Here is a 25,227-nt window from a genome sequence, read left to right on the forward strand (position 1 = left end):
ATAGCAGTATGTCTTTGTTGGAGGTGTTATAGCAGTATGTCTTTGTTGGAGGTGTTATAGCAGTACGTCTTTGTTGGAGCTGTTATAGCAGTATGTCTTTGTTGGAGGTGTTATAGCAGTATGTCTTTGTTGGAGTTGTTGTAGCAGTATGTCTTTGTTGGAGGTGTTATAGCAGTATGTCTTTGTTGGAGTTGTTGTAGCAGTATGTCTTTGTTGGAGGTGTTATAGCAGCAGTATGTAGTTGTTGGAGGTGTTATAACATTATGTCTTTGTTGTTTGTATGTTTTGACTCAGACATTCTTAGTAAATGTATTTTGTTGGATACTAGTCAATATTTAGCATTAAGTGCTAACTGTGTGCGTCATCTACAACCTTAAGCAATTAAAAGGGTGTGTGTGTGTGTGTCTGTGTGTGTGTGATCGGGCACAAGATAACTTTATCAAAGTAATGGCAAATGTAATAACTCTTGAGAGCATCATTTTTAGATATTGCCAGAGGGTTATTTCACAGGGTTTCCATCAAACCCAATTTCTACATCAAATCATTTCTGAGAAGACTTGATTGATTTTTTGCCAAAACATCTGTGTCTAGAGCCCAATATGTTCTTGTTTACTACTCAGCAAGGTTTTTGATTACTGTCTCAATTCTGAGGTGAAAGCTCAGTCAAAGCAGGTAGCCATGGATACTGAATCAGGATAGACAAAGTCAACTTTATTGTTCAGTGAATGGAAAGCAGACAGGACTCTAAGTTATATTTGTATGACCATACATTTATCTATATTTGGGTGGGGGTCAATTCATATTCAATACTCAATTCAGGAAGTATTTTTAATTTGAAATAAATCACTTCTCCAATTTGAATTGAAATAAATTGCTTCTCCAATTTAAATTGATGCCAACCCCGATTTATGTACAGTGCATTCGGAAAGTATTCAGACCATTTAACTTTTTCCACATTTTGTTACGTTATAGCCTTATTCTAAAATGGATTAAATACATTTTTTTCCTCATCAATCTACACACAACACCCTATAACGACAAAGTGAAAACAGATTTTTTTGAAATGTTTGCACATTTATTAACAATAAAAATTGAAATACCTTATTTACATAACTATTCAGACCCTTTGCTACGGGACTCAAAATTGAGCTCAAGTGCATCCTGTTTCCATTGACCATCCTTCCTATCTTTCTACAAATTGATTGGAGTCAACCTGTGGTAAATTCAATTGATTGGACATGATTTGAAAGGCACACACCTGTTTAAATAAGGTCCCACAGTTGACAGTGCATGTCAGAGCAAAACCAAGCCATGAGTTCGAAGGAATTGTCTGTAGAGCTCCGAGATAGGATTGTGTCGAAGCACAGATCTGGGAAAGGGTACCAAAACATTTCTGTAGCGTTGAAGGTCCCCAAGAACACAATAGAAGAAGTTTGGAACCCCTGAGACTCCTCATAGAGCTGGCCGCCTGGCCAAACTGAGAAATCGGGGGAGAAGGGCCTTGGTCAGGGAGGTGACCAAGAACCCTATGGTCACTCTGACAGAGCTCCAGAATTCCTTTGTAGAGATGGGAGAACATTCCAGAAGGACAACCATGTCTGCAGCACTCCACCAATCAGGCATTTATGGTTGTGTGGCCAGACGGAAGCCATTTCTCAGTAAAAGGAACATGACAGCCCGCTTGGAGTATTTCAAAAGGCACCTAAAGACTCTCAGACCATGAGAAACAAGATTCTCTGATCTGATTAATCCAAATATAGGTGTGCCAAGCTTGTACTGTCATACCCAATAAGACTCAAGGCTGTAATCGGTGCCAAATATGCTTTAACAAAGTACTGAGTAAAGGGTCTGAATACTTATGTAAATGTCATATTTAAGTTTTGTATTTTTTTTATACATTTGCAAAAATATCTAAAAATCTGTTTTTGATTTGTCATTATGGGGTATGTGTGTAGATTGATGAGGGGAAAAAACAATTTATCCATTTTGGAATAAGGCTGTAAAGTAACAAAATGTGGAAAAAGTCAAGGGGTTTAAAAACTTTCCGAATGCACTGAATATACCCTACCAAGTCAGCAGCTTCCATATATCTGTAGTGAACCTACAATGACAAAGAATCTCAGGACGTTAAAGTGTCTTCATATCACGTTCCCAAACGTTCTACAAAATTGGCGATCCTTACCCTCCTCCTACCTCTGTGTATCTGAGCTTTGACTCTGCACAATGACCCAGCTGCAAGATCAACAACTAGCACAATCTGTAGGTGTTGGTGGGGTTATGGGAGGTTATGGAAGTGTAGATGTTGTCATACAAACCCGCCCAGCAGGAGGTAACCTTTAGAGTCAGGTACTGCAGAGGAGGCGCTAAACGGGGACGGCGTCAGGCTGTGTGTCTCATTACGCCCAGATGCTGCAGAGGGGAGAGAGGTGGAGGAGAGGGAGGGAGGGAGGGAAGTGGCTGGGTCCTCTCTCCCGAACAGCTGTTGTCGTGTTAGAGGTGAGGAGCAGGATTATGGAAGGGCTCATCTCCCAGTGATTAGAAATAAGAAAAACAGATTGAGCGTGGCCACTACTGGCCCCTGTGGATCCATCACAGTTTCACCTCCCGCTTGTGTGTGTGTGTGTGTGTGTGTGTGTGTGTGTGTGTGTGTGTGTGTGTGTGTGTGTGTGTGTGTGTGTGTGTGTGTGTGTGTGTGTGTGTGTGTGTGTGTGTGTGTGTGTGTGTGTGATGGTGTGAAAGCAAGAAGATCTCACAGTCTCACTACAGTATTCAACGTTTGTTCAGGGTGGGATAAACATACATTTTTTACCGCTAAATTTAAGCATTAATTCCAATTGTGGGTTAAGGTTTGGGATAGGGTTAAAACAGAAATAACCTTATGGTTAAGTTTAGGCATTCATTGCAACTGGTTAAGGCAAGGGTTAAGTTTTGGGATAAAGTTAAAACATTTAAAAAATGTAATGACTGATCCTCTGAGCATGTTTAAATACTTCCTCTATCGCCATCCACAACACCAAGCCGCCAGCATACAAAATGGTAATAGGTGATCAAGTTGTCCCTGGTGGACGGTATTGAAGCCATCTCCATACGTCTTAGGGACCTGAACAAACATACAATACTGTGTACATGGTCTGACCTGGCTGGTGTGAGGATGTGTGTTTGCATGTGAACTGGCTTCCTTAGCCTACCTAGAATTAAATTGTGGCATCTCGCCCACACAATCACAAACACATGCAAACACCCTAACAGTGCTGCAGCTGACCTAAATATAACCAGATTAAGAAGTGCAGAGTTACAAAGAGATACTACCCCTGTACACTTTCACTCTATCATGTTGATATTACTTGAAAATTACTAATTTCAACAATTAATCAGCGTACATATTTTCCCAACTGGTCAAGGTACACATGCACTTGAACACACACACAACATTATTCCACCGGTTTGTGCCTGCAGTATTTACGCAGCGATGACTTACTCTCTGGATAGGTCCATTGGCCTGCGATTAGAGAAAGTGTCAGAAGCATTGGTCTCACATAAGTGCATCCTGAGGACAAGCTAGCTGGACCAATTACATGGAGAGTGAGTGGGGGTCTTTGTCTTCTTTGAGGGTTTGAATCACTCCAATTTAACCACGCCACCCGAGCCCCACTTAAATGGAAAGGCCATCTTCACAAATGGGCTATTCCCAGAAGCATGTGGTTTTGAATGTTGATCACCGTAATCTTTCTATTGATGCAAGGTAAAATGGTCTCCCGTTGTTGTCATTTAGACTCAATAGTATTCTAGTTCTTTGAATGAAGTTGGGTTATGGGCAAAATGTCAGTACTGGGATTCATATTAACCAGCACCAGTCATTTTGAGCATATTGCATTATTTAGATATAAACTTTGTGTTATTGCCAGGCATACTGTAAGGCTTAATGATCGTTAAAGGGCATGCATAGTATCGTGGTAGCATTAAACTGAAACAATTCATAAAGAATGTAAAGTATTGTAAGTAGATATTTTTTGACGCGTAAATTGGTTAACTTAAACCGTTTTTCGTATCTGAATTCTGTTTTAAGTAGCATACTTTTTTGTTTATAAGTAAGTGCATTTTCCAAATTAATTTCTCATTTTTTTTTCAATTAATTCTCACATTTTTGAGAAATTTTGCATGGAATGTGATGCGTTCCATTATGTGAGTGGTAAGACGTATCTGTCCTCTTATAGGTGCAGTATCGGGCGCTGATCAAGAGATGGGGGCCAGCCAAAAAAGACTGCCTTAAGACACAATACTTTTTTCTTCAAATTTTCAAAAAGATTGAGTGCACTCGCTTTTTCTCTGCTGCAGTTCAAAGGATCTTTTCCTTTCCATCATTTGCCTGTGGTCGTGAACTGCTTTTATCGCTTGATGTCTGTCAAATAGAAACTTGGTACAAGTCTCCTTTGTGGAGTAACGAAAGAAGGAGAAAAACTCTGACAAAAGTTATTGATAACTCAAAATAATGACTGGAACTTTTGTCTTTTTGGAGGACAAGACTGGCAGTTGAGTCATCCTCCCTAAGATTTCCCTTCTCTTCTTTTTTAAATATTTTTGGAGCGGAACTCATTCTCTGTGGATACTGCGGCCTTCTTCATACGGATCAATATCTAATGGATCCATTACGTTATAACTGGATTATTTTTTGGGCTGTCTTTTTGCGGTCACTGTGCTATCTCCTTCTTTGTCTTATTTGGACTGGTTCCACTACATGTGTTGAGGTGGGGTGGGGGGGCAAACCATCCTACCAGCCCCACTCCTCTCTGCCCCGTCAATCTTACCCCTGGTGACTGTCTGTCTGTTCATCGACTGTGATTGACAGTCAGAGTAATCAGGACAGGGTTTGGCAGGTAGGTCCCATCCCTCTTCTCTTCTCCTGGCTGGCTAACCCTTCCCCTTCCCTGACCCCCTCCTAAAACCTACTCCCATAAGCAGATAGAGAGGGACAGATTGCTTTGGATCACCCAATAAGGTTAGTTAACACCTGACAGTGAACACCAGTGAACACTCCTCCTCTCCTCCCACTCCTCATCACCTCCCCCTCCTCATCACCTCTTCCTCCTCTCCTCCCACTCCTCCTCACCTCCCCCTCCTCCTCACCTCCCCCTCTCCTCTCCTCTCCATTCTCCTCTCCTCCCCCTCCTCCTCACCTCCCCCTCCTCCTTTCCTCCTCTCCTCCTCTCCTCCCCCTCCTCCTCCTCCTCTCCTCTCCCTCCTCCTCTAATCCCCCTCCTCCTCACCTCCCCTCCTCCTCCTCTCCCTCTTCCTCTAATCCCCTTCCTCCCCACCTCCCTTCCTTCCCCACCTCCCTGTCCTCTCCCTCCTCCTCTCCTCCTCTCCTCTCCCTCCTCCTCTAATCCCCCTCCTCCACCCTCCTCACCTCCTGCAAGTGAAACATTATAATCTCAAAGAGGAGGAGACACATTTCAACCAAATCAACTCCCTTTTTTTCTAGTTTCTTTCTGCCAAGTCTCTCCTTTCAAAGCACCTCTCCTAAGTGAGAAGCAGTGAAAGTGAAAATTGTTTTGAAATGAGAACATTATTGTGACTGAGACCTTGGTCGGGCTGGCAGACTGCATTCACACACCCAAATGGAGAGCAGCTCCATGATGGGGAAAAAATGTATAAAATCCAAAATTCAGTAATTAGATTGTCTGGCTATACCGAAACTCACTTGCACAGACACAGTGGGCCAGTGCAGCTTTATCTAACATGCTGACACCAGGCCTTCTGTACCATTAGACAGAACCAGCTCATGTAATCATGAAATAAAACATATACAGAAGGAAAGTCAACTGAAGACTGGTTCAAAAGAATAATCATACATGGAAAGCAGCTTCTTAGTTCTCCATGTTGCACCTCTTTCGACCAGAAATGTGTATTTATGTAACTATTGTAAACAGTATTTATTATAGTATATGGTGTGTTTATGGGACATGGGGTAATGGTGTAAAGACACATTTGCTTTTAGGACATATTCATTAATATCTGATGATTTTCCTGTTTTTTGAATAGTTGATGGTCGAGTAATGCAATGACAATAACTGTAGTGGGAGCATCTAGCAGAACCTAGTCTCTTGTGTCTGTATGATAACTGGTGCTAGAGTCTGGTCAGTCCCTGTGAGTCTGGGCAGTCCATGTGGTGAGTCTGTGGGCAGTCCGTATGAAGTACAGTACCTGTGAATGTACTTTGTATTCAGATACTTTTATTATAATAAAGTAAAACGTCTGTCCTTGTTTCTGTTTTGTGTAATCTTGGGTGGCTAGTACCTCAGAAACAGACCTTTACGCAAACAGGCTGAATGTGCTTGTGTAGTATTAGGCTACTGTATGAACTCTTCTATACGACCATAATCATGAACATGATCAATGGAGGAAGCAGTGGGATGATGCTGGTAAGGATGATGTTTAGAAATCTGATATGACTTGCTCAGAACCCTGGGACTGAACACCTCCCTCTGCAACTGGATCCTGAACTTTCTGATTAGCCATCCCTAGGTGGTGAGGGTAGGTAACAACACATCTGCCACGCTGACCCTCAATATGGGGGCCCCTCAGGGGTGTGTGCTTAGTCCCCTCCTGTACCGCCTGTTCACCCACGACTGTCTGGCCATACACAATTCCAACACCATCATCAAGTTTGCTCTGAAATCACCAATTACTTAACATGTTCCTCTTACACCAGCACAGTCAGGAGGTTGATAATATTTGTCATGGCCACTCAGATCAAGTTCAACAGCTGCACCATTGAGAGAATCTTCACTGGCTGCATCACTGCTTGGTATGACAACTGCACCGCATCGGAAGGCGCTACAGAGGATGGTGCAGACGTCTCAGTACATCACTGGGGCCGAGCTCCCTGCCATCCAGGACCTCTATACCAGGTGGTATGCATATTGACACACACACACACACACACACACACACACACACACACACACACACACACACACACACACACACACACACACACAAAACGCTGCTGCTACTCTGTTTATTATCTATCCTCGTTGCCTAGCCACTTTTAACCCTACCTACGTGTGCATAGGTGACCCACAACCTGGATTTGGTCCTATGTAGCAAAATGTGAAATTGTGTTTTTTTACATTGAATAACATAGAGACTCAGAGCTAGAAAATGGCATATTATACACTACAGTTGAGGAACAATGGGAAAGTAATTCTGCTTTGAAAGTTGATGAACTTGAAACCCCATTTGAATGTTTTGGTACAGCTACTGGAGAACTCTTATTTGTCTACACCCATTCAGCATTATTCTCACCCTCTTAAGTCTTAGCCTCACCCATCTCTTTAAGGATCCACATGGGATGAGGCCATGTGCTGAACAGAGTGAGTAAGGTAGTAAACAACCAAAGATTTCAAGAGTAAAAGTGGTAAAAGTAGTAGCATACCATAAGGAAAAACTCCAGGTAAAAATAAACTTTATATAGTCTTTGACCTATATCCTAATCTGACTTTGGTGCAGAGCCTGTTGTTCTTCACATTACTATCTCTAGGTAAACGCACACTATATCAAATCTAAGTTTATTTGTCACATGTACAGGATACAGAAGGTGTAAACGTACAGTGAAATAGTAGCAATATCAAAAACAGAAATTGTCCAGAAAAAATATGTTTTATAAATACTTTATAACTTTTAGATGACCGCTTTCCCAGACACACTTGTCTAAATTGATGGGTCATGTGAAAGAAATGCTATAACCCCCAGCCACATCTAGCTAAGTGGATGGGTCACTACTGTCTAGACATGTCCATGAAATACAATAGATGTCCGTAATCACCCTCAGACACACCTGGCTAACTTGATGGGTCATGTAATCATCTGGCGAAGTGGAGTCTTTTGTTGAGACAATAAAATGGCATAATCCCAGCTCATACTACTACCATAAGAACGGATTGTCACAGCTGTAGTATGAATCTGCAGGTAGCTAAAGCTAACCAACAAGGTTACATTTTTGCTTACTAGCTAACATTAGGCTATAACTAGCAATGCAAATAGATTTCTGATACATATCATATTACTACACAGATCATACACGTAACGTTAGCTAGCGAGCCAGCAAGCTAATGTTTGCTAGCACCCCAAGGCTAGTGCGAGGAGTGGGAACAGGACGTACTAGACTGGGCTGACGCACTAGAGGCCTGGTGCGTGGTGCTGGCTTTAGAGGTGCCAGCCTAGAGACACGCACCTCAGGGCTAGTACGAGGAGCAGGAACTGGATACACCGGGCCATGGGTAAGCACTGGAGGTCTGGAGCGCACCTCCTGCACAACCCGTCCTGGCTGGATGGTAATAGCAGCCCTGCACGAGCAGAGTGCTGACGCAGGGCGAACTGGGCTGTGCAGAGGCCTGATGGTTGCCGTGCGTAGAGCAGGCGTAGGGTAGCCTGGGCCTAGGAGGCGCACCGGTGGCCAGATGCGCTGCACAGGCATCCTCCTTCCAGGCTGGATGCCCACTCTAGCATGACACTTGCGAGGGGCTGGGATCGCTCGCACCGGACTGTGCGTGCGCATGGGCGAGATTGTGCACACTTCCGCATACTCTGGCTCTCTCCACTCCATATGCTCCCCATAATAAGCATAATAAACTACCCGTGTGCCCCCCCCAAAACATTTCTTGGGGGTGCCTCTCGTGCTTCCCAATCGGCGAGTATAAAGCCTCATACCCGGCGCCGCTCCGCCTTGGCTGCCTCTATCTCCTCCGGTGGGTGACGGTATTCACCAGCCTGGTGCCATGGTCCAGCCCCATCCAGAATTTCCTCCCATGTCCATGATTCCTTGTAGTCCACATAGTTCCTCTGCTGCTCCTTCCCCCGCTGCTTGTTCCGTTGGTGGTGGGTAGTTCTGTAACGGGTGTCGTAATGATTGGACCAAGGTGCAGCGGGAATGTGTATACTCATCTTCTTTAATTGGTTAAAAGAAGGAAAAACAAAACAAAACACGTATACAAACACAACGAACAACACTAACAATACTGTCAGGTGCTCAGACACTAAACAAGGAGACAACTACCCACAATTCCCATTACAAACACACCCCTATACATAGGACCTTCAATCAGAGGCAACGAGGAACAGCTGCCTCCAATTGAAGGCCAATCCCAATTAACTAAACATAGAACTAAACAACATAGATCTAACATAGAAATACACTAACCTAGAACATAACCCAAAAACCCCGGAACACGCTAAAGAAACACCCCTCGACATAACACATAGCCCAACAAACCCCGAAACACTCTAAAAAAACACCCCCCTCTTACATAATAATATAACCCAACAAACCCTGAACCACATAAAACAAACACCCACTGCCACGTCCTGACCAAACTACAATAACAAATAACCCCTTTACTGGTCAGAATGTGACAGAGTCACATATTAGCTATTACTTCAACTACCTCGCACCCTAGCACATTGACTCGGTACTCCTTGTATTTAGCCTTGTTATAGTTATTTATTGTGTTACTATTGTCTATTTTTACTTGCAAATGTTCTTACTTTTTAACTCTGGATTGTTGGGAAAGGGCTCGTAAGTAAGCATTTCACAGTGAAGTCTACACCTGTTGTATATGTCACATGTGACAAATACAATTTGATTTGATTTTGATGACATGGTGTGTGTGTGTGTGTGTGTGTGTGTGTGTGTGTGTGTGTGTGTGTGTGTGTGTGTGTGTGTGTGTGTGTGTGTGTGTGTGTGTGTGTGTGTGTGTGTGTGTGTGTGTGTGTGTGTGGGGTGTGTGTGTGTGTGCGTACGTATGTAAGAGACATTCCCTTGAGACTCACCTAAAAGCCAACACTGTCGTACCACTGCATATAATAGGTACAGGTAGGACAAGAACAGAATTGGCGAACCTGTCCAACTCTGTTTGGTTGAACTGGGGCAGTAACAGGAGTTAAGTGGATCAACACAGTCTATAATGAAAGGCCAGGCAGAAGTGTGCTGGGTCCCTCTCATTACAGCCATGGGTGATGACCAGCTCAATCTAGTGTACTGGTGGGTGGCTAAGTGCTCTGGTTAGAGCCTGTCACACACACACACACACACACACACACACACACACACACACACACACACACACACACACTGACCTAGCACCACACTAGGGCTACAGTTCTGCTCTATCTCTAACAATGGTACATTCTGTGTGGTAATGATGGATAATAGGTACACACTGACCAAGACCATTCTGTTGCGCTAAACTGTACACTTCTATTTGTTTTGTTAGTTATAGTAATATAGTAACATAGGCCCTATACAGCACTACTTCAGTACATACTCTCCTTTTTGCATTCAGGACATTATAACTCAATGACTGCACAACCTTTCTCTGCAGTTTACCTTTGACACTATTCTGTCCATTTAACTTTGCTATATTATATTCATTTTAACACACTCTCCCCCATTAGCAACGCTGCAGTCCAAATCAGTCAAACTCACTCTCAGGTTTGACTTTCCCAAAATATTTGCATGTAAAGTAGTGCTTTATTTCTCTTGACGAACCAGGTCTACACCACTCGTATAAAACTTTATTTAACATGTTGCTCCTTCACGCACACGGTTGACCATCGACATACATTTACACCTTTACGCACAGAAGATTAACCATCAACATACATTTACACCTTCACGCACAGATGATTAACCATCAACATACATTTACACCTTCACGCACAGAAGATTAACCATCAACATATATTTACACCTTCACGCACAGAAGATTAACCATCAACATACATTTTACAATTGTTACTTTCTCACGTTTGTGGGGCTGGGTTGAAAATCTCTAAATGTCTTATTGGCTATGTTAGGCAGGGGAAACTACTGAGAGATTTGCAAATATCCATATCTAGAGTGTCCAAGGCTTCATTGACATTGACATTTCTATTGAGGTGGAAAAAAGCAGCATACAATTATTTTCTCCACTCCGCATTTTGCATTTCATTTAGCCCCAAATAACATGTCTTCAATGACAGTCTCCAACTCAGTGCTGGAGGGGGTTGAAGGGGTTGCGGGCAGTGGAGGGGGAGGGGGTTGGAGGCAGTGGAGAAAAGGGGGTGTGGGGTTGGAGGTAGGGGAAGGGGGAGAGGGAGGGGGTTGGAGGCTGTGGAGGGGGTTGGTGGGGGTCTGGGGAGGGGGTGTGGTGTGGTGTGGTGTTTGAGGCAGTGGAGGGAGAGGGAGGCGGTGGAAGGAGGCCATGGAGGGAAGGGGGTGTGGGGTTGTGAAAAACACAGTGGCACAGATATACTGCAACTCCATTCTCACTTTCTAATTCTGGCATTGGGCGGATGATGGCGATGACAAGATGAAAGACGTATTTTTTCTGTCCCTTTTCTTCCTCTGTTTTTCACACACACCTCTGAGGTTGTTGTTTTACCTTAGTGATTTAGAAGGAGAAGAGAAAAGTGTGTGTGTGTGTACAGTATTTATCAGCCTGGGACCCAGCAATTCATTTTTGTCCACTCTAATGGACATTGGTTTTAAGTCTATATCTTTGAGGCCATACACTGTTTTAAGTCCTGTTGTACCTATGAGAGTACATTGTGGGTTTTTCAGTGATAACACGTGTGGGATTGTTCTTATTTCTTATTTTTATTTATTGTGTGTTTTTGTTCTACCTAATGTTATTCATTAGTACTACTGATATTGATGTCTACTTTACTTCATGCTATTGTACTACTGATATTGATATCTATTTCATGTTAAAATACTACTGATATTGATATTTACTTTACTTTGTTATAGTACTACTGATATTGATATCTACTTTTCTTTATGTAATAGTACTACTGATCTTGATATCTACTTTACTTTATGTAATAGCACTACTGATATTGATATCTACTTTACTTTATGTAATAGTACTACTGATATTGATCACAGACAATGACGGTATAGCACTACTAGCCCTGATCACCGACAACGACGAGACAGTCAATAGGGAGGTCAGAGACCTGGCCGTGTGGTGCCAGGACAACAACCTTTCCCTCAATGTGATCAAGACAAAGGAGATGATTGTGGACTACAGGACTGAGCACGCCCCATTCTCATCGACGGGGCTGTAGTGGAGCAGGTTGAGAGCTTCAAATTCCTTGGTGTCCACATCACCAACAAACTAACATGGTCCAAGCACACCAAGACAGTTGTGAAGAGGGCACAACAAAACCTATTCCTCCTCAGAAGACTGAAAAGATTTGGCATGGGTCTTCAGATCCTCAAAAGGTTCTACAGCTGCACCATCGAGAGCATCCTGACTGGTTGCATCGCAGCCTGGTTTGGCAACTTCTCAGCCTCCGACCACAAGGCACTACAGAGGGTAGTGCATACGGCCCAGTACATCACTGGGGCCAAGCTTCCTGCCATCCAGGACCTCTATAGTCTGAGGAAAACCCTAAAAATGTTCAAAGACTCCAGGCACCCTAGTCATAGATTGCTCTCTCTGCTACCGCACGACAAGCAGTACCGGAGCGCCAAGTCTAGGTCCAAAAGGCTTCTAAACAGCTTCTATCCCCAAGCCATAAGACTCCTGAGCATCTAATCAAATGGCTACCCAGACTATTTGCAAAGACCCCCCCCCCCCTTTACGCCGATGCCACTCTCTGTTATTATCTGTGCATAGTCACTTTAATAACTCTACCTACATGTACACATCACCTCAATTACCTCGACTAATCGGTGACACATTGACTCTGTACCGGTACCCCCTGTATACAGTCTCGCTATTGTTATGTTACTGCTGCGTTTTAAATACTTGCTCCTTTCATTTCTTATTCTTATTTGTATTTTTAAACTGCATTGTTGGTTAAGGGCTTGTAAGTAAGCATTTTACTGTAAGGTCTACACCTGTTGTATTCAGAGCATTTGACTAATAAAATTGGATTTTAATTGATTTCATATCTAAATCATGGTACAGTACTAGTGCTATTGATATCTACTTTACTTTTTGTTATAATGTAGTACTACTGATATTGTTATCTACTTTATGTTATAGTAATACTGATATTGATATCTACTTTACTTTATGGTATAGTACTACTGATATTGATATCTACTTTACTTTTTGTTATAATGTAGTACTACTGATATTGATATCTACTTTACTTTATGGTATTGTACTACTGATATTGATATATACTTTACTTTATGGTATAGTACTACTGATATTGATATCTACTTCATGTTATAGTACTACTGATATTGATCACTGCATTTTGTTAATAAAGAGCTTGTAAGAAAGGCTTTCACTGTACTTATGCCTGTGACATTAAAACTTACAAATTTTAAAGCTTCACCTAGGTAACTTTCTCTTCCTTGTTTTTCAAAATGGCTGCCAAACACAATTAGCAAAATTGTATGATTATAATTTTTGTGAGTTTGATATTTACATTTCTTTTAGAAAGTAAATATCTCAGGAATAGTTTGGTGAGTCTCCAGAACAGTGCGATAATTTTTTCATGCTAAATAAGAGCAGGTAGCCTAGTGGTTAGAGCGTTGGGCCAGTAACCAAAAGGTTGCTGGATCACAATCCCTGAGCTGACAAGGTAAAAATCTGTCGTTCTGCCCCTGAACAAGGTAGGGAACCCACTGTTTCCCCGGGAGGCCGTCATTGTAAATACGAATTGGTTCTTAACTTCTATGGGCTAGCGTCCCACCTGCGGGACACAGCCAGTGAAATATCAGGGTGGCAAATTCAAAAACAACAAAATGTCATAATTCAACTTTCTCAAACATACAACTATTTCACACCATTTTAAAGATACACTTCTTCTTGATGTAACCACATTGTCCGATTTCAAAAAGGCTTTACAGCGAAAGCAAAACATTAGATTATGTTAGGAGAGTACATAGACAAAAATAATCACACAGCCATTTTCCAAGCAAGGACATGTGTCAATGAAACCAAAAACACAGCTAAATGAAGCACTAACCTTTGACGATCTTCATCAGATGACACTCATATGACATTATGTTACACAATACATGTATGTTTTGTTCGATAAAGTTCATATTTATATCCAAAAACAGCATTTTACATTGACGCGTGAAGTTCAGAAAATGTATTCCCACCAAAACGTCTGGTGAATGTGCACATCAATTTACAAAAACACTCATCATAAACGTTGACAAAATACATAACAATTATTTTAAGAATTATAGATAGACTACCCCTGGATGCAACCGCTGTGTCAGATTTTAAAATAGCTTTACGGAGAAAGCACATTTTTCAATATTCTGAGTACATAGCTCAGCCATCACGGTGAGCTATTCAGACACCCGCCGAGTTCGGGGCAACCTAAACTCAGAATTAGTATTAGAAATATTTTCTTACCTTTGCTGATCTTCATCAGAATGCACTCCCAGGACTGCTACTTCCACAAGAAATGTTGTTTTTGTTCGAAATAATCCATATTTATGTACAAATACCTCCGTTTTGTTCGTACGTACACTTATCCAAAGGCATAACGCGCGAGCGCGGAACGAGAGACGAAAAGTCAAAATGTTCCATTACCGTACTTAGCAGCATTTCAAACGCTGTTTAAAATCAATCTTTATGGTATTTTTAACGTAAAATTGCGATAATATTCCAACCGGACAATAGCATATTCATTCAAGAAGAAAAAGAAGGAGGGGCGCGCTCGCGGGACCGAGCATATCCAATCACTTTGTTGCCAGGCAGACCACTCAGTAACTGAGCTCCTATTATCTGCCCAGTGACAGGAAAATGCTCAAACCACTTTCTGAAGGCTTTAGACAGCCAGTGGAAGCGTTAGGAAGTGCAACGTCACCCCACAGACACTGTAGCTTCGATAGAGAATCAAAAGAAGAACTACAATTCTCAGACTTTCCACTTCCTGCTTGGAATTTTCTCAGGTTTTTGCCTGCCATATGAGTTTTGTTATATTCACAGACACCATTCAAACAGTTTTAGAAACTTTGCAGTGTTTTCTATCCAAATCTACTAATAATATGCATATTCTAGTTTCTGGGCCAGAGTAGTAACCTGTTTAAATTGGGTACGTTTTTCATCCGGCCGTGAAAATACTGCCCCCTAGCCCAGACAGGTTAACTGACTTGCCTAGTTAAATAATAGTTTAAAAAATGTGATTTTTTTTCACCACAAAAACGTTTTATTCTAAACTTTTTTTGTTGTTGCCTGGGTCTCAGGAGTGTGTGTGTGATGTGTGATGTGTTATGTTGTATGTCCCCTGTCTGTTTATGTCTTAATTAAATTTTTACTCATGGGCTTAATTATCGACATGATAAACAACACCGTTGGTCGGGGCTGCCAAATGCCCTTTCTTTCTTTCTTTCTTTCTTTCTTTCTTTCTTTCTTTCTTTCTTTCTTTCTTTCTTTCTTTCTTTCTTTCTTTCTTTCTTTCTTTTCTTTCTTTCTTTCTTTCTTTTCTTTCTTTCTTTCCAACTCTCTTGCTCTATATTCTACTACATAAACACACACCAGTGGTGGAAAAAAACACCCAATTGTCATACTTGAGTAAAAGTGAAGATACCTTAATAGAAAATGACTCAAGTAAAAGTGAGTCACCCAGTAAAATACAACTTGAGTAAAAGTCTAAAAGTATTTGGTTTTAAATATACTTAAGTATCAAAAGTAAATGTACAATCTTTTCAAATTACTTATATTAAGCAAACCAGAGGGCACCATTTTCTTGTTTTTAATTATTTTTATTTATGGATAGCCAGGGGCACACCAACACTCAGACATCATTTACAAACAAAGCAAGTGTCTTTAGTGAGTCCGCCAGATCAGAGGCAGGGAGGTTTTCTTGATAACTGTGTAAATTCCTGTCCTGCTAAGCATTCAACATGTAATGAGTACTTTTGGATGTCAGGGAAAATTTATGGAGTAAAAAGTACATTTATTTGCTTTAGGATTCTAGTGAAGTAAAAGCAAAAGTTGTCAAAAATATAAATAGTAAAGCACAGATACCCCCCAAAAACTACTTAAGTAGTACTTTACGTTTTTTTACTTATGTACTTTACACCACTGAAAATACCTCCCCAAGCCACTGATCACTCACACGCACACGCGCACACACACACACACATTCATGGATGCCAGGAGAAGACAGGCTTTCCCCCCGAAATTGTGTGTGTGGATCGGCAGACGGGGGAGGGGGTGCGGAGAAGTATTTCTGTCTGTAATATACCCCTTTTGTGGGGAAAAATAAATTCTGATTGGCTGGGCCTGGCTCCCCAGTGGGTTGGCCTGGCTCCCAAGTGGGTGGAGCTATGCTCTCCCAGGCCCACCCATGGCTGTGCCCGTTCACATGAAATCCATAGATTTAATGCATTTATTTCAATTGACTGATTTCCCTATATGAACTGTAACTCAGCAAAATCTTTGAAATTGTTGCATGTTGTGTTTATATTTTTGTTCATTGTAGTAGGCTAATGTTAACTAGCTGGCATGGCACAGTATTGCCCATAAAAGGAAGTTAGGCTAGTGAGCAAGTATTTTAGCCAGGTAGGCTAGGACAAAAATAAAAGTGTGTACTGTAGAATCAAAGACCCTTCGTCAACATGAAAGAGAGGAGGATGGCATTGGCTTTTCTCAACAAATAGGCTGACAAACACTCATACACAAACGCACACACACATTGGACTAAATAGTTTTTGGTATCTTGTAGTTGTCACTGCATTAGACTAAGCATAGGTGATTTGATGATGTTGAAATGTTGAAGTTGGAATGGTGCTGGAATAGTGGAGGCAGATCCTGTTTTCTTTGCAACGTGCGGTAATTCTCTGTGTTTCTAAATTAATAGTTGTTTAGTAGTCCGAAAATGTTGGAAACATTACCTTGCTTGACCATGCTCTATGTCATGTAACTGTTTGTTACATGCTATATGCTTTGTGGACTTCCTTGGACATTGGTTGCTCTCCCATTTTGTGGAATTTATTCTGCCACTTTGTCTTCTTATTGTCTCGGCCTCAGGCCTATACATCACATTGTCAAGGCATATGAACTAACAGGTTATAGTGCAAGCAATGCAACTATCACAACACATAGGTTGTAATATGGCTTTTATTTTGGTCTGGCCTGGCTTCCCCAGTGATTATACCCACGCACTGCTACTGTACGCATGCGCACACACACACACACACACACACACACACACACACACACACACACACACACACACACACACACACACACACACACACACACACACACACACACACACACACACACACACACACACACACACAAACAAGCTGGTCGCAGGCCAGACCTCAAAAACTGATTAGCAGTGGGATTCTGGGAGCTGAAAGGGGCTGGGGCCATGTTTTTTTATTAACACCCACAAACACATTTTGTGTGTGTGTGTGTGTGTGTGTGTGTGTGTGTGTGTGTGTGTGTGTGTGTGTGTGCACTCATGTGCATTTGCAGTGACTGTGTATGTGTGTCCGTCTGTCTGTCTTATTGTCACGCCTCATGAATTGGGTTAACACTAGAACCGCCTGACCTTTCAGCCTAAAAGTACCCGCTAGAGAACTTTGCCGGATGTCTTCTTTAACATGTGCATCAGATGCATATCAACCCGCAAGGTGCCGCAAACATAAGCACCAACACTTGATAAAAAGTGCCTAAACTATTATAAAGGATTAATTGCATTTAGATATATTTGTGGAAATATATCAATTAAAAAAAGAACAACAATAGTTATTTGTTTAGATAGAGTCAAGGATATATTTGGAATAGTTCTACAAAGTTCTAGAACAAACATAGGCCTATAGCCTATTTTAACTTTCCTAACAATAAAAACATTATAGTGGAATCCATTTGATCAACTTTATTTATAGATTTGATTAGTAATAGCGTTACAGTAATTAATCAAGTCCAGTTACAGCTTCTTTTGACTAAGTAGAAACCAAAAAGATAATAATAATATAACCAGCCAGGTGACAGGTGAAATGATTTGCTGTATTCCTAAACAAAAGCACCAGTGCATGAACAATTGTGAAGGATGAATTGCATAAAGAAATAGCATATTTTAATTTCATTATGTTACTAGTTAGGCAGAGCAATGCTGCCAGTCAAGGGGTCATGTGCTTAATGCATGGACAGCACTGATATTCTTGAAAAAAGTGACATTTGGAAATAGAGCTGCACCTTTTGAATTATGAGAGTTATTTGACAAAGGTAAGTGTAGTACAAACTGCAGAATATGCTCTTTTAGATACTATATAGAAATCACAATGTTTTACCAGCATGTGACTCTGAAGGAGGATTTGATAAAGTGATGATCCTTTCCCTGCATCTGTCAATTACAAGAATCACCCATCTTTTCATGTACAATTTGACAAAATGTACAAACTGATAGGCCTAATATTGTCACTCTTCAGATTATTGTCAATGTAATATTGTCTATGGGCCAACTCTTATTATGTGTGAAATTAGTTTAGGTGTGGTTTAGGTGTAGTTTTGATGGACCGGCTGTGCAGGCTGAATGGCGTTGTTTGTTTCCCGCTCATCAACATGGATAGAGTGAAGGATATATTTTTTCTCTCCAATTTCGGTCTTGTCTCATCGCTGCAACTCCCCAATGGGTTCGGGAGGCGAAGGCTGAGTCATGCGTCCTCTGAAACATAACCAGCCAAACCATGCTTCTTAACACACGCCTGCTCAAGCCGGAAGCCAGCCGCACAAATGTGTCAGAGTAAACACCATTCACCTGACGACCGAGGTCAGCCTGCAGGCGCCCGGCCCGCCACAAGGAGTCACTAGAACGCAGTGAGCCAAGTAAAGCCCCCCCACCCCTCCGGCCAAACCCTCCCCTAACCCTGGCCAATTGTGTGCCACGCTTTGGGACTCCGATCACGGCCGGTTGTGATGTGAATGGGAACGAACCAGGGTCTGTAATGACGCCTCTAGCACTGCGATGCACTCGTGAGCCCCAATGCATTATACTAAAGGCCTACTGCAACACATAGCTTGTTTTCATTTTCCTTACAATACATTTGATTAGTGATAGAGTTACAGTAAATAAAACAGTCCGGTAACAGTTTCTTTTTACAAAGTAAAATGTAAAATAGAATGGTATCAACCCCCAATGCGCGCGGTCAAGTCATTTGCTGTTGATCAATAGGCATAACACAGACTCACCATTAGACTATTGTCTTTCTAAATTAAATCAACCTCTTCACCCTCCTTATCATTCAGTTAGGTCTAATTTAAATTCAATTGTGAGGTAAGGTGCACAACTATCCCCCATTCATCCATTTGTCATTCATTCAGTGAGGAGAGAGAGACGCATTAGCGCCTGGCTGGGTACCAACGTCCTACAGCACAGTGTCTTGGCTGGTTAAATTGGGAATAGGTGTCAGAATTTTTTTGTGGCAAAAAGGCTCAGAATACTTTTCTGTTTGTGATTTCAAAAGTCTGACAAAAGAGCAGTGTAAAATACAAACATTTAGGAAAAGTCAGGCAAAGAGCAGGACATTTTTAAGGGCAGATTTTTTACATTTACAAAATCAAACTTCAGTGGCCGTTGGTCTATGGCGGTTCAGGTGTTAAGACTGAAGTAGCGCTGTGTAGCCATGGTTCTCTCTCTCTCTCCCCTCTTACTAACACTTCCCAGGAGCTGCTAGAAGGACAGATATGTTGTGTTTGTCTGTATTGTCAATGAACAATAGCAGTGCTCTAAAGCTGGTTTGACTCCCTCAAATCCATTTTGACGCACCAGCTGCTACATCAAGGCCAATGGACCTGAAGCACAGCTGTACTGTTCTCACACTCATTCTCTCTCTCTTTCTCCTTTTCTCTCTCTGCTCTCACACAGTGATTTGTGCTAATTTTGCCTTGGTTTAGTACCATGTGACTTCCCCAGCACCTCTGATTATTGCCTACTTAAAGTATTGCCAGGACTGCCATATAAAGCGTGTCCCTGTGTATGTAGTCCTCTAGAGCATATACGTAGGTTTATGTATGCCTGAGTACATGGGTCTCTATACATCTCTGTGAGGTCGAGTTGATTGATTGTTTAGTAACAGGTAGTACGGCTAGTTGCCTCTTGCCATCTGTCAGAGTTCACCAACAGACTGCAGTATGGTAGGCTGCAACTGAGACGCACACACATTACACACACACGTGTCGGAGGAAACACCATCCACCTGACAACCGAGGTCAGCCTGCAGGCGCCCGGCCCGCCACAAGGAGTTGCTAGATGAGCCAAGTAAAGCCCCCTCCGGCCAAACCCTCCCCTAACATATGCCAATTGTGTGCCGCCCTATGGGACTCCCGATCACTGCCGCTTGTGATACGGCCGGGAACGAACCAGGGTCTGTAGTGTGCCCGCTCGCGCACACACACACCCACACCCACACCCACACACACACACACACACACACACACACACACACACACACACACACACACACACACACACACACACACACACACACACACACACACACACACACACACACACACACACAGTAGTATATCCATCAGACCTTACTGTATATTTCCAGCAGTGACATCACATTGCACTTCCTATTTCACCTCTGAAGGCCCTGAATGGTAGGCCCCCCGCCTCATGCCCTTAATTAGGTGGCTAAGGACATGATTTGTAATAAAAAAAGCTGCTCCCAAATCCCATTAGCGGGGTGTTTAGTGTGTTGTGTGCCCGCTTCTCCTCAGTCCACACAAGCTGGCATGCCTCTCGCAGTAAGTCCTGGGCAAACAGAGGGTTCTCATTAAAGCCCCGTGCTCAGCTGCCAGCGCGCCCTGGCACTGCCAACTCTGTGGTGCACGGAGCTCCAGGATAATCCACTCCCCTCTGCACCCCCCCATACCGCCCCACCCTCATACCCCTGCCCTCCACCTACTTCCCTGTCCCCCACTGGAAGATCATCTGCAGGAGAGATATGGAAAGGAGAGGGTGAGGATGGAAGAAGAAGAAAGGGGGTTGGAATCAGGGAGAGGTAAAGGTTACAAGGCAATGGATGGATAGTGGAAAAGTGGAAGAATGGCAGGCTAGAGGAGAGAAGGGGGAGATGAGGATGGAGGGAAAGGTGAGAGGGTGGGAGGGAGGGAGGGAGCAAGAGTTGGAGGGTAGAGGGAAGTGACAGGCGGGTTTACACATGAGCACATAACATTCACCGGCAACCTGGCTGCCCTGTGGTGGATATATCTTGGAAGACAAAGATAAGAGGGATGACAAGGGAAAGAGGGAGAGAGAGGGGGAGAGTGGAGGGAGAGAGGGAGAGAGTGGAGGGAGGGTTTGAGGGGGAGAGTGGAGGGAGGGAGGGAGGTGGGGGGAGAGTGGAGGGAGGGAGGTTGAGTGTGTGTGCTGGGTAATCCTCTCTTATTAGAAGGCTCCATCACAGCCCATTGTTTACTGTAAGGATTAGCGTCTGTTTGTCTCCCCAGCCGTGTTTTTGTTTTAGCCCAGGCGTGGGTCAGAGAGGGGAGTACATTAGCGGCGGGGCTCCAACGAGGACGCTCTGAGACAGGGTACAGTGACTCGCCAGGGGCCCTCTGTGCTGGAGCTCTGTTAGCATTTAGCGTGGCGCTGAATACTCAATGAGGACGGGAGCACGTCCCAGACCCCAGGTTGACTGGCTCCTCTCCCCTCAATTAACCTTTTGCCTCGCCACTCACGCTTCACAGGGCTTTTCAGGGATTCACAGGGCTTTTCAGGGCTTCACAGGGCCAGGCCTGGACGTGATCAGCACACCGCAGCATACACACTGATAGCACATATACACGTTGATCATACACACGTCAGACATTCACACATTTTACACATAGATAACATACGCGTGCACCAGCAGTGACAGACAGACAGACAGACAGACAGACAGACAGACAGACAGACAGACAGACAGACAGACAGACAGACAGACAGACAGACAGACAGACAGACAGACAGACAGACAGACAGACAGACAGACAGACAGACAGACAGACAGACAGACAGACAGACAGACAGACAGACAGACAGACAGACAGACAGACAGACAGACAGACAGATAACACCCAGAGGAAGAGTCAGGGTCAGAGCCAGACATACATTATAGGGTGCATATATTAAAATGCAGCACTCACACACACTGATATAACCAACTACAATAACCAACAATGATGAGTCAGCCTTTAGGGAGGAGGTAAGTGTGAGCATATATATCACATGGATCAACAGCACCAGCACTCTTGTCAAGAGGGTGCAACAGCATCTCTACTTCCTAAGGCGGCTGAAGAAATACAGCATGCCACCCCGGGTCCTCGCAATACTACGGCTGCACCATCGAGAGCATCCTGACTGGTTGAGTCATGGCCTGGTATGGGAATTGCTCTGTCCACAACCGCAAGGCCCCCAGCAGGTGGTGAAGACAGCCCAGTACATCACTGGGATCGTGCTCCTGCCCATCTAGGACATCTACTTGAAACGGTGCCTGAGGAAGACCCGCCGCATCATCAAGGACACCACACACCCCAGCCACGAGCTGTTCTCTCTGTTACCGTCGGGCTGATGGTATCGGAGCATGAGGTCTGCGTCTGGTACCAACAGGCTCAGAGACAGTTTCTATCTACAAGCCATCAGACTGCTGAACACTTGAACTGGACTGACCACCTGCAGTGACTCTGCACCTTAGCACACATGCACTCACACACACACACACACACACACACACACACACACACACACACACACACACACACACACACACACACACACACACACACACACACACACACACACACACACACACACACACACACACACACACACACACACACACATACGGACACACACACATCTGCTGCTACCAGACTCTTATTATGATTGCTAAATACTGCACAATTGAAACACTTGCCCCCTTTATTATACTTATGCTAAAATGTTTATTCTATTTTACTGAGCCATTTGCTTTATGTACACATTCTTATCTTTATTTATTTCTTATTGTTGTTGCATTGTCCAGAAGGAACCTGCCAGTAAGCATTTATTTGGAAGGTGTATACCATGTGTGTTTCATACTACTAATAAAACATGAAACTTTAAACACAAACGTACACACAAACACACATGTACAGGCCTGCAGTGAACATTGCACTTAAAATTCCAGTCACACACTATCAATACATTCACACCCAACTGTACATGGATCAGTGGTGGAAGTGGTTCTTATAATGCCGAGCACAGACACATACACATAAAGCAGAGACCAGCAGTGGTGTTGGTGCTTGTTATACAGGGCACAAACAGAGACCGGCAGTGGTGATGGTGCTTGTTATGCAGGGCACAAACAGAGACCGGCAGTGGTGATGGTGCTTGTTATGCAGGGCACAAACAGAGACCGGCAGTGGTGATGGTGCTTGTTATGCAGGGCACAAACAGAGACCGGCAGTGGTGATGGTGCTTGTTATACAGGGCACAAACAGAGACCGGCAGTGGTGATGGTGCTTGTTATGCAGGGCACAAACAGAGACCGGCAGTGGTGATGGTGCTTGTTATACAGGGCACAAACAGAGACCGGCAGTGGTGATGGTGCCTGTTATGCAGGGCACAAACAGAGACCGGCAGTGGTGATGGTGCTTGTTATGCAGGGCACAAACAGAGACCGGCAGTGGTGATGGTGCCTGTTATGCAGGGCACAAACAGAGACCGGCAGTGGTGATGGTGCCTGTTATGCAGGACACAAACAGAGACCGGCAGTGGTGTTGGTGCTTGTTATGCAGGACACAAACAGAGACCAGCATTGGATGTGATGCTTGTAAAGTACCACACTCACACACCAAGAAGCACTCGCAATGCAGTGACCTGAGTGCTTAGCAGGCAGCACACACACACACACACACACACACACACACACACACACACACACACACACACACACAGAATACTGAAAAAACTCATATCTCCTTTCTATGAGCTCCAAATATATGATCCATTTCCCTGAATTGCATTGTGAAAGCCTAACAATGTAGTATCGTTTTTTTATAAATTAGCTAGTCATGTTGGCAGTAGAACAAGCTTTCAAATGATGCCCACCTGACCCAGATTGTGATTTATACTGGACCGTACTTGGATTGGGTAAACAGCAACAGTAATTATGTGATGGCGGCGATGGAAGGTTGTGTTCCAAACAAATCAACTTCAAGTGTAAGGGAGGTGTAAGGTGACAGGGTTACAGGGGTGTTAGTGACTGGGTTACAGGGGTGTTAGTGACTGGGTTGCAGGGGTGTTAGTGACGGGGTTGCAGAGGTGTTAGTGACTCGGTTACAGGGGTGTGAGTGGCAGGGTTACAGGGGTGTTAGTGATGGGGTTGCAAGGGTGTGAGTGACTGGGTTACAGGAGTGTTAGTGACAGGGTTACAGGGGTGTTAGTGACTAGGTTACAGGGGTGTTAGTGACTGGATTACAGGGGTGTGAGTGGCAGAGTTACAGGGGTGTTAGTGACTGGGTTACAGGGGTGTTAGTGACTGGGTTACAGGGGTGTTAGTGACTGGGTTACAGGGGTGTTAGTGACTGGGTTACAGGGGTTAGTGACAGGGCTACAGGGGTGTTAGTGACAGGGTTACAGGGGTGTTAGTGATGGGGTTACAAGAGTGTTAGTGACTTGGTTGCAGGGGTGTTAGTGACTGGGTTACAGGGGTGTTAGTGGCAGGGTTACAGGGGTGTTAGTGACAAGGTTACAGGGGTGTTAGTGACGGGGTTAGAGGGGTGTTAGTAGCAGGGTTACAGGGGTGTTAGTGACTGGGTTACAGGGGTTAGTGACAGGGTTACAGGGGTGTTAGTGACGTGGTTACAGGGGTGTTAGTGACTGGGTTACAGGGGTGTTAGTGACAGGGTTACAGGGTTGTTAGTGACTGGGTTACAGGGGTGTTAGTGACTGGGTTACAGGGGTGTTAGTGACAGGGTTACAGGGGTGTTAGTGATGGGGTTACAAGACTGTTAGTGACTGGGTTGCAGGGGTGTTAGTGACTGGGTTACAGGGGTGTTAGTGGCAGGGTTACAGGGGTGTTAGTGACTAGGTTACAGGGGTGTTAGTGACGGGGTTAGAGGGGTGTTAGTAGCAGGGTTACAGGGGTGTTAGTGACTGGGTTACAGGGGTAGGTGACAGGGTTACAGGGGTGTTAGTGACAGGGTTACAGGGGTGTTAGTGATGGGGTTACAAGAGTGTTAGTGACTGGGTTGCAGGGGTGTTAGTGACTGG

At 43.6% G+C, this 25,227-nt stretch overlaps 1 protein-coding gene across 3 annotated transcripts in view; it reads left to right on the forward strand.

The window, feature by feature from the left end:
* The window catches only part of LOC106604502 (protocadherin-1), a 383,892-nt gene that overhangs the window by 306,090 nt on the left and 52,575 nt on the right, over window positions 1–25,227 (forward strand). Inside the window, exon 5 of one of the 3 annotated variants that reach the window (XM_014199170.2) lies at window positions 4,215–5,087. The exons of the other annotated variants lie outside the window; for them this stretch is intronic. Within the exon in view, the coding sequence (XP_014054645.1) occupies window positions 4,215–4,270 (56 nt within the window). The 3' untranslated portion in view covers window positions 4,271–5,087. Of the gene's footprint in view, window positions 1–4,214; window positions 5,088–25,227 lie in introns of those variants that run through there. 3 annotated transcript variants of the gene reach the window in all.

This window comes from Salmo salar, chromosome ssa05 (assembly GCF_905237065.1).
Source record: "Salmo salar chromosome ssa05, Ssal_v3.1, whole genome shotgun sequence".
NCBI lineage: Eukaryota > Metazoa > Chordata > Actinopteri > Salmoniformes > Salmonidae > Salmo > Salmo salar.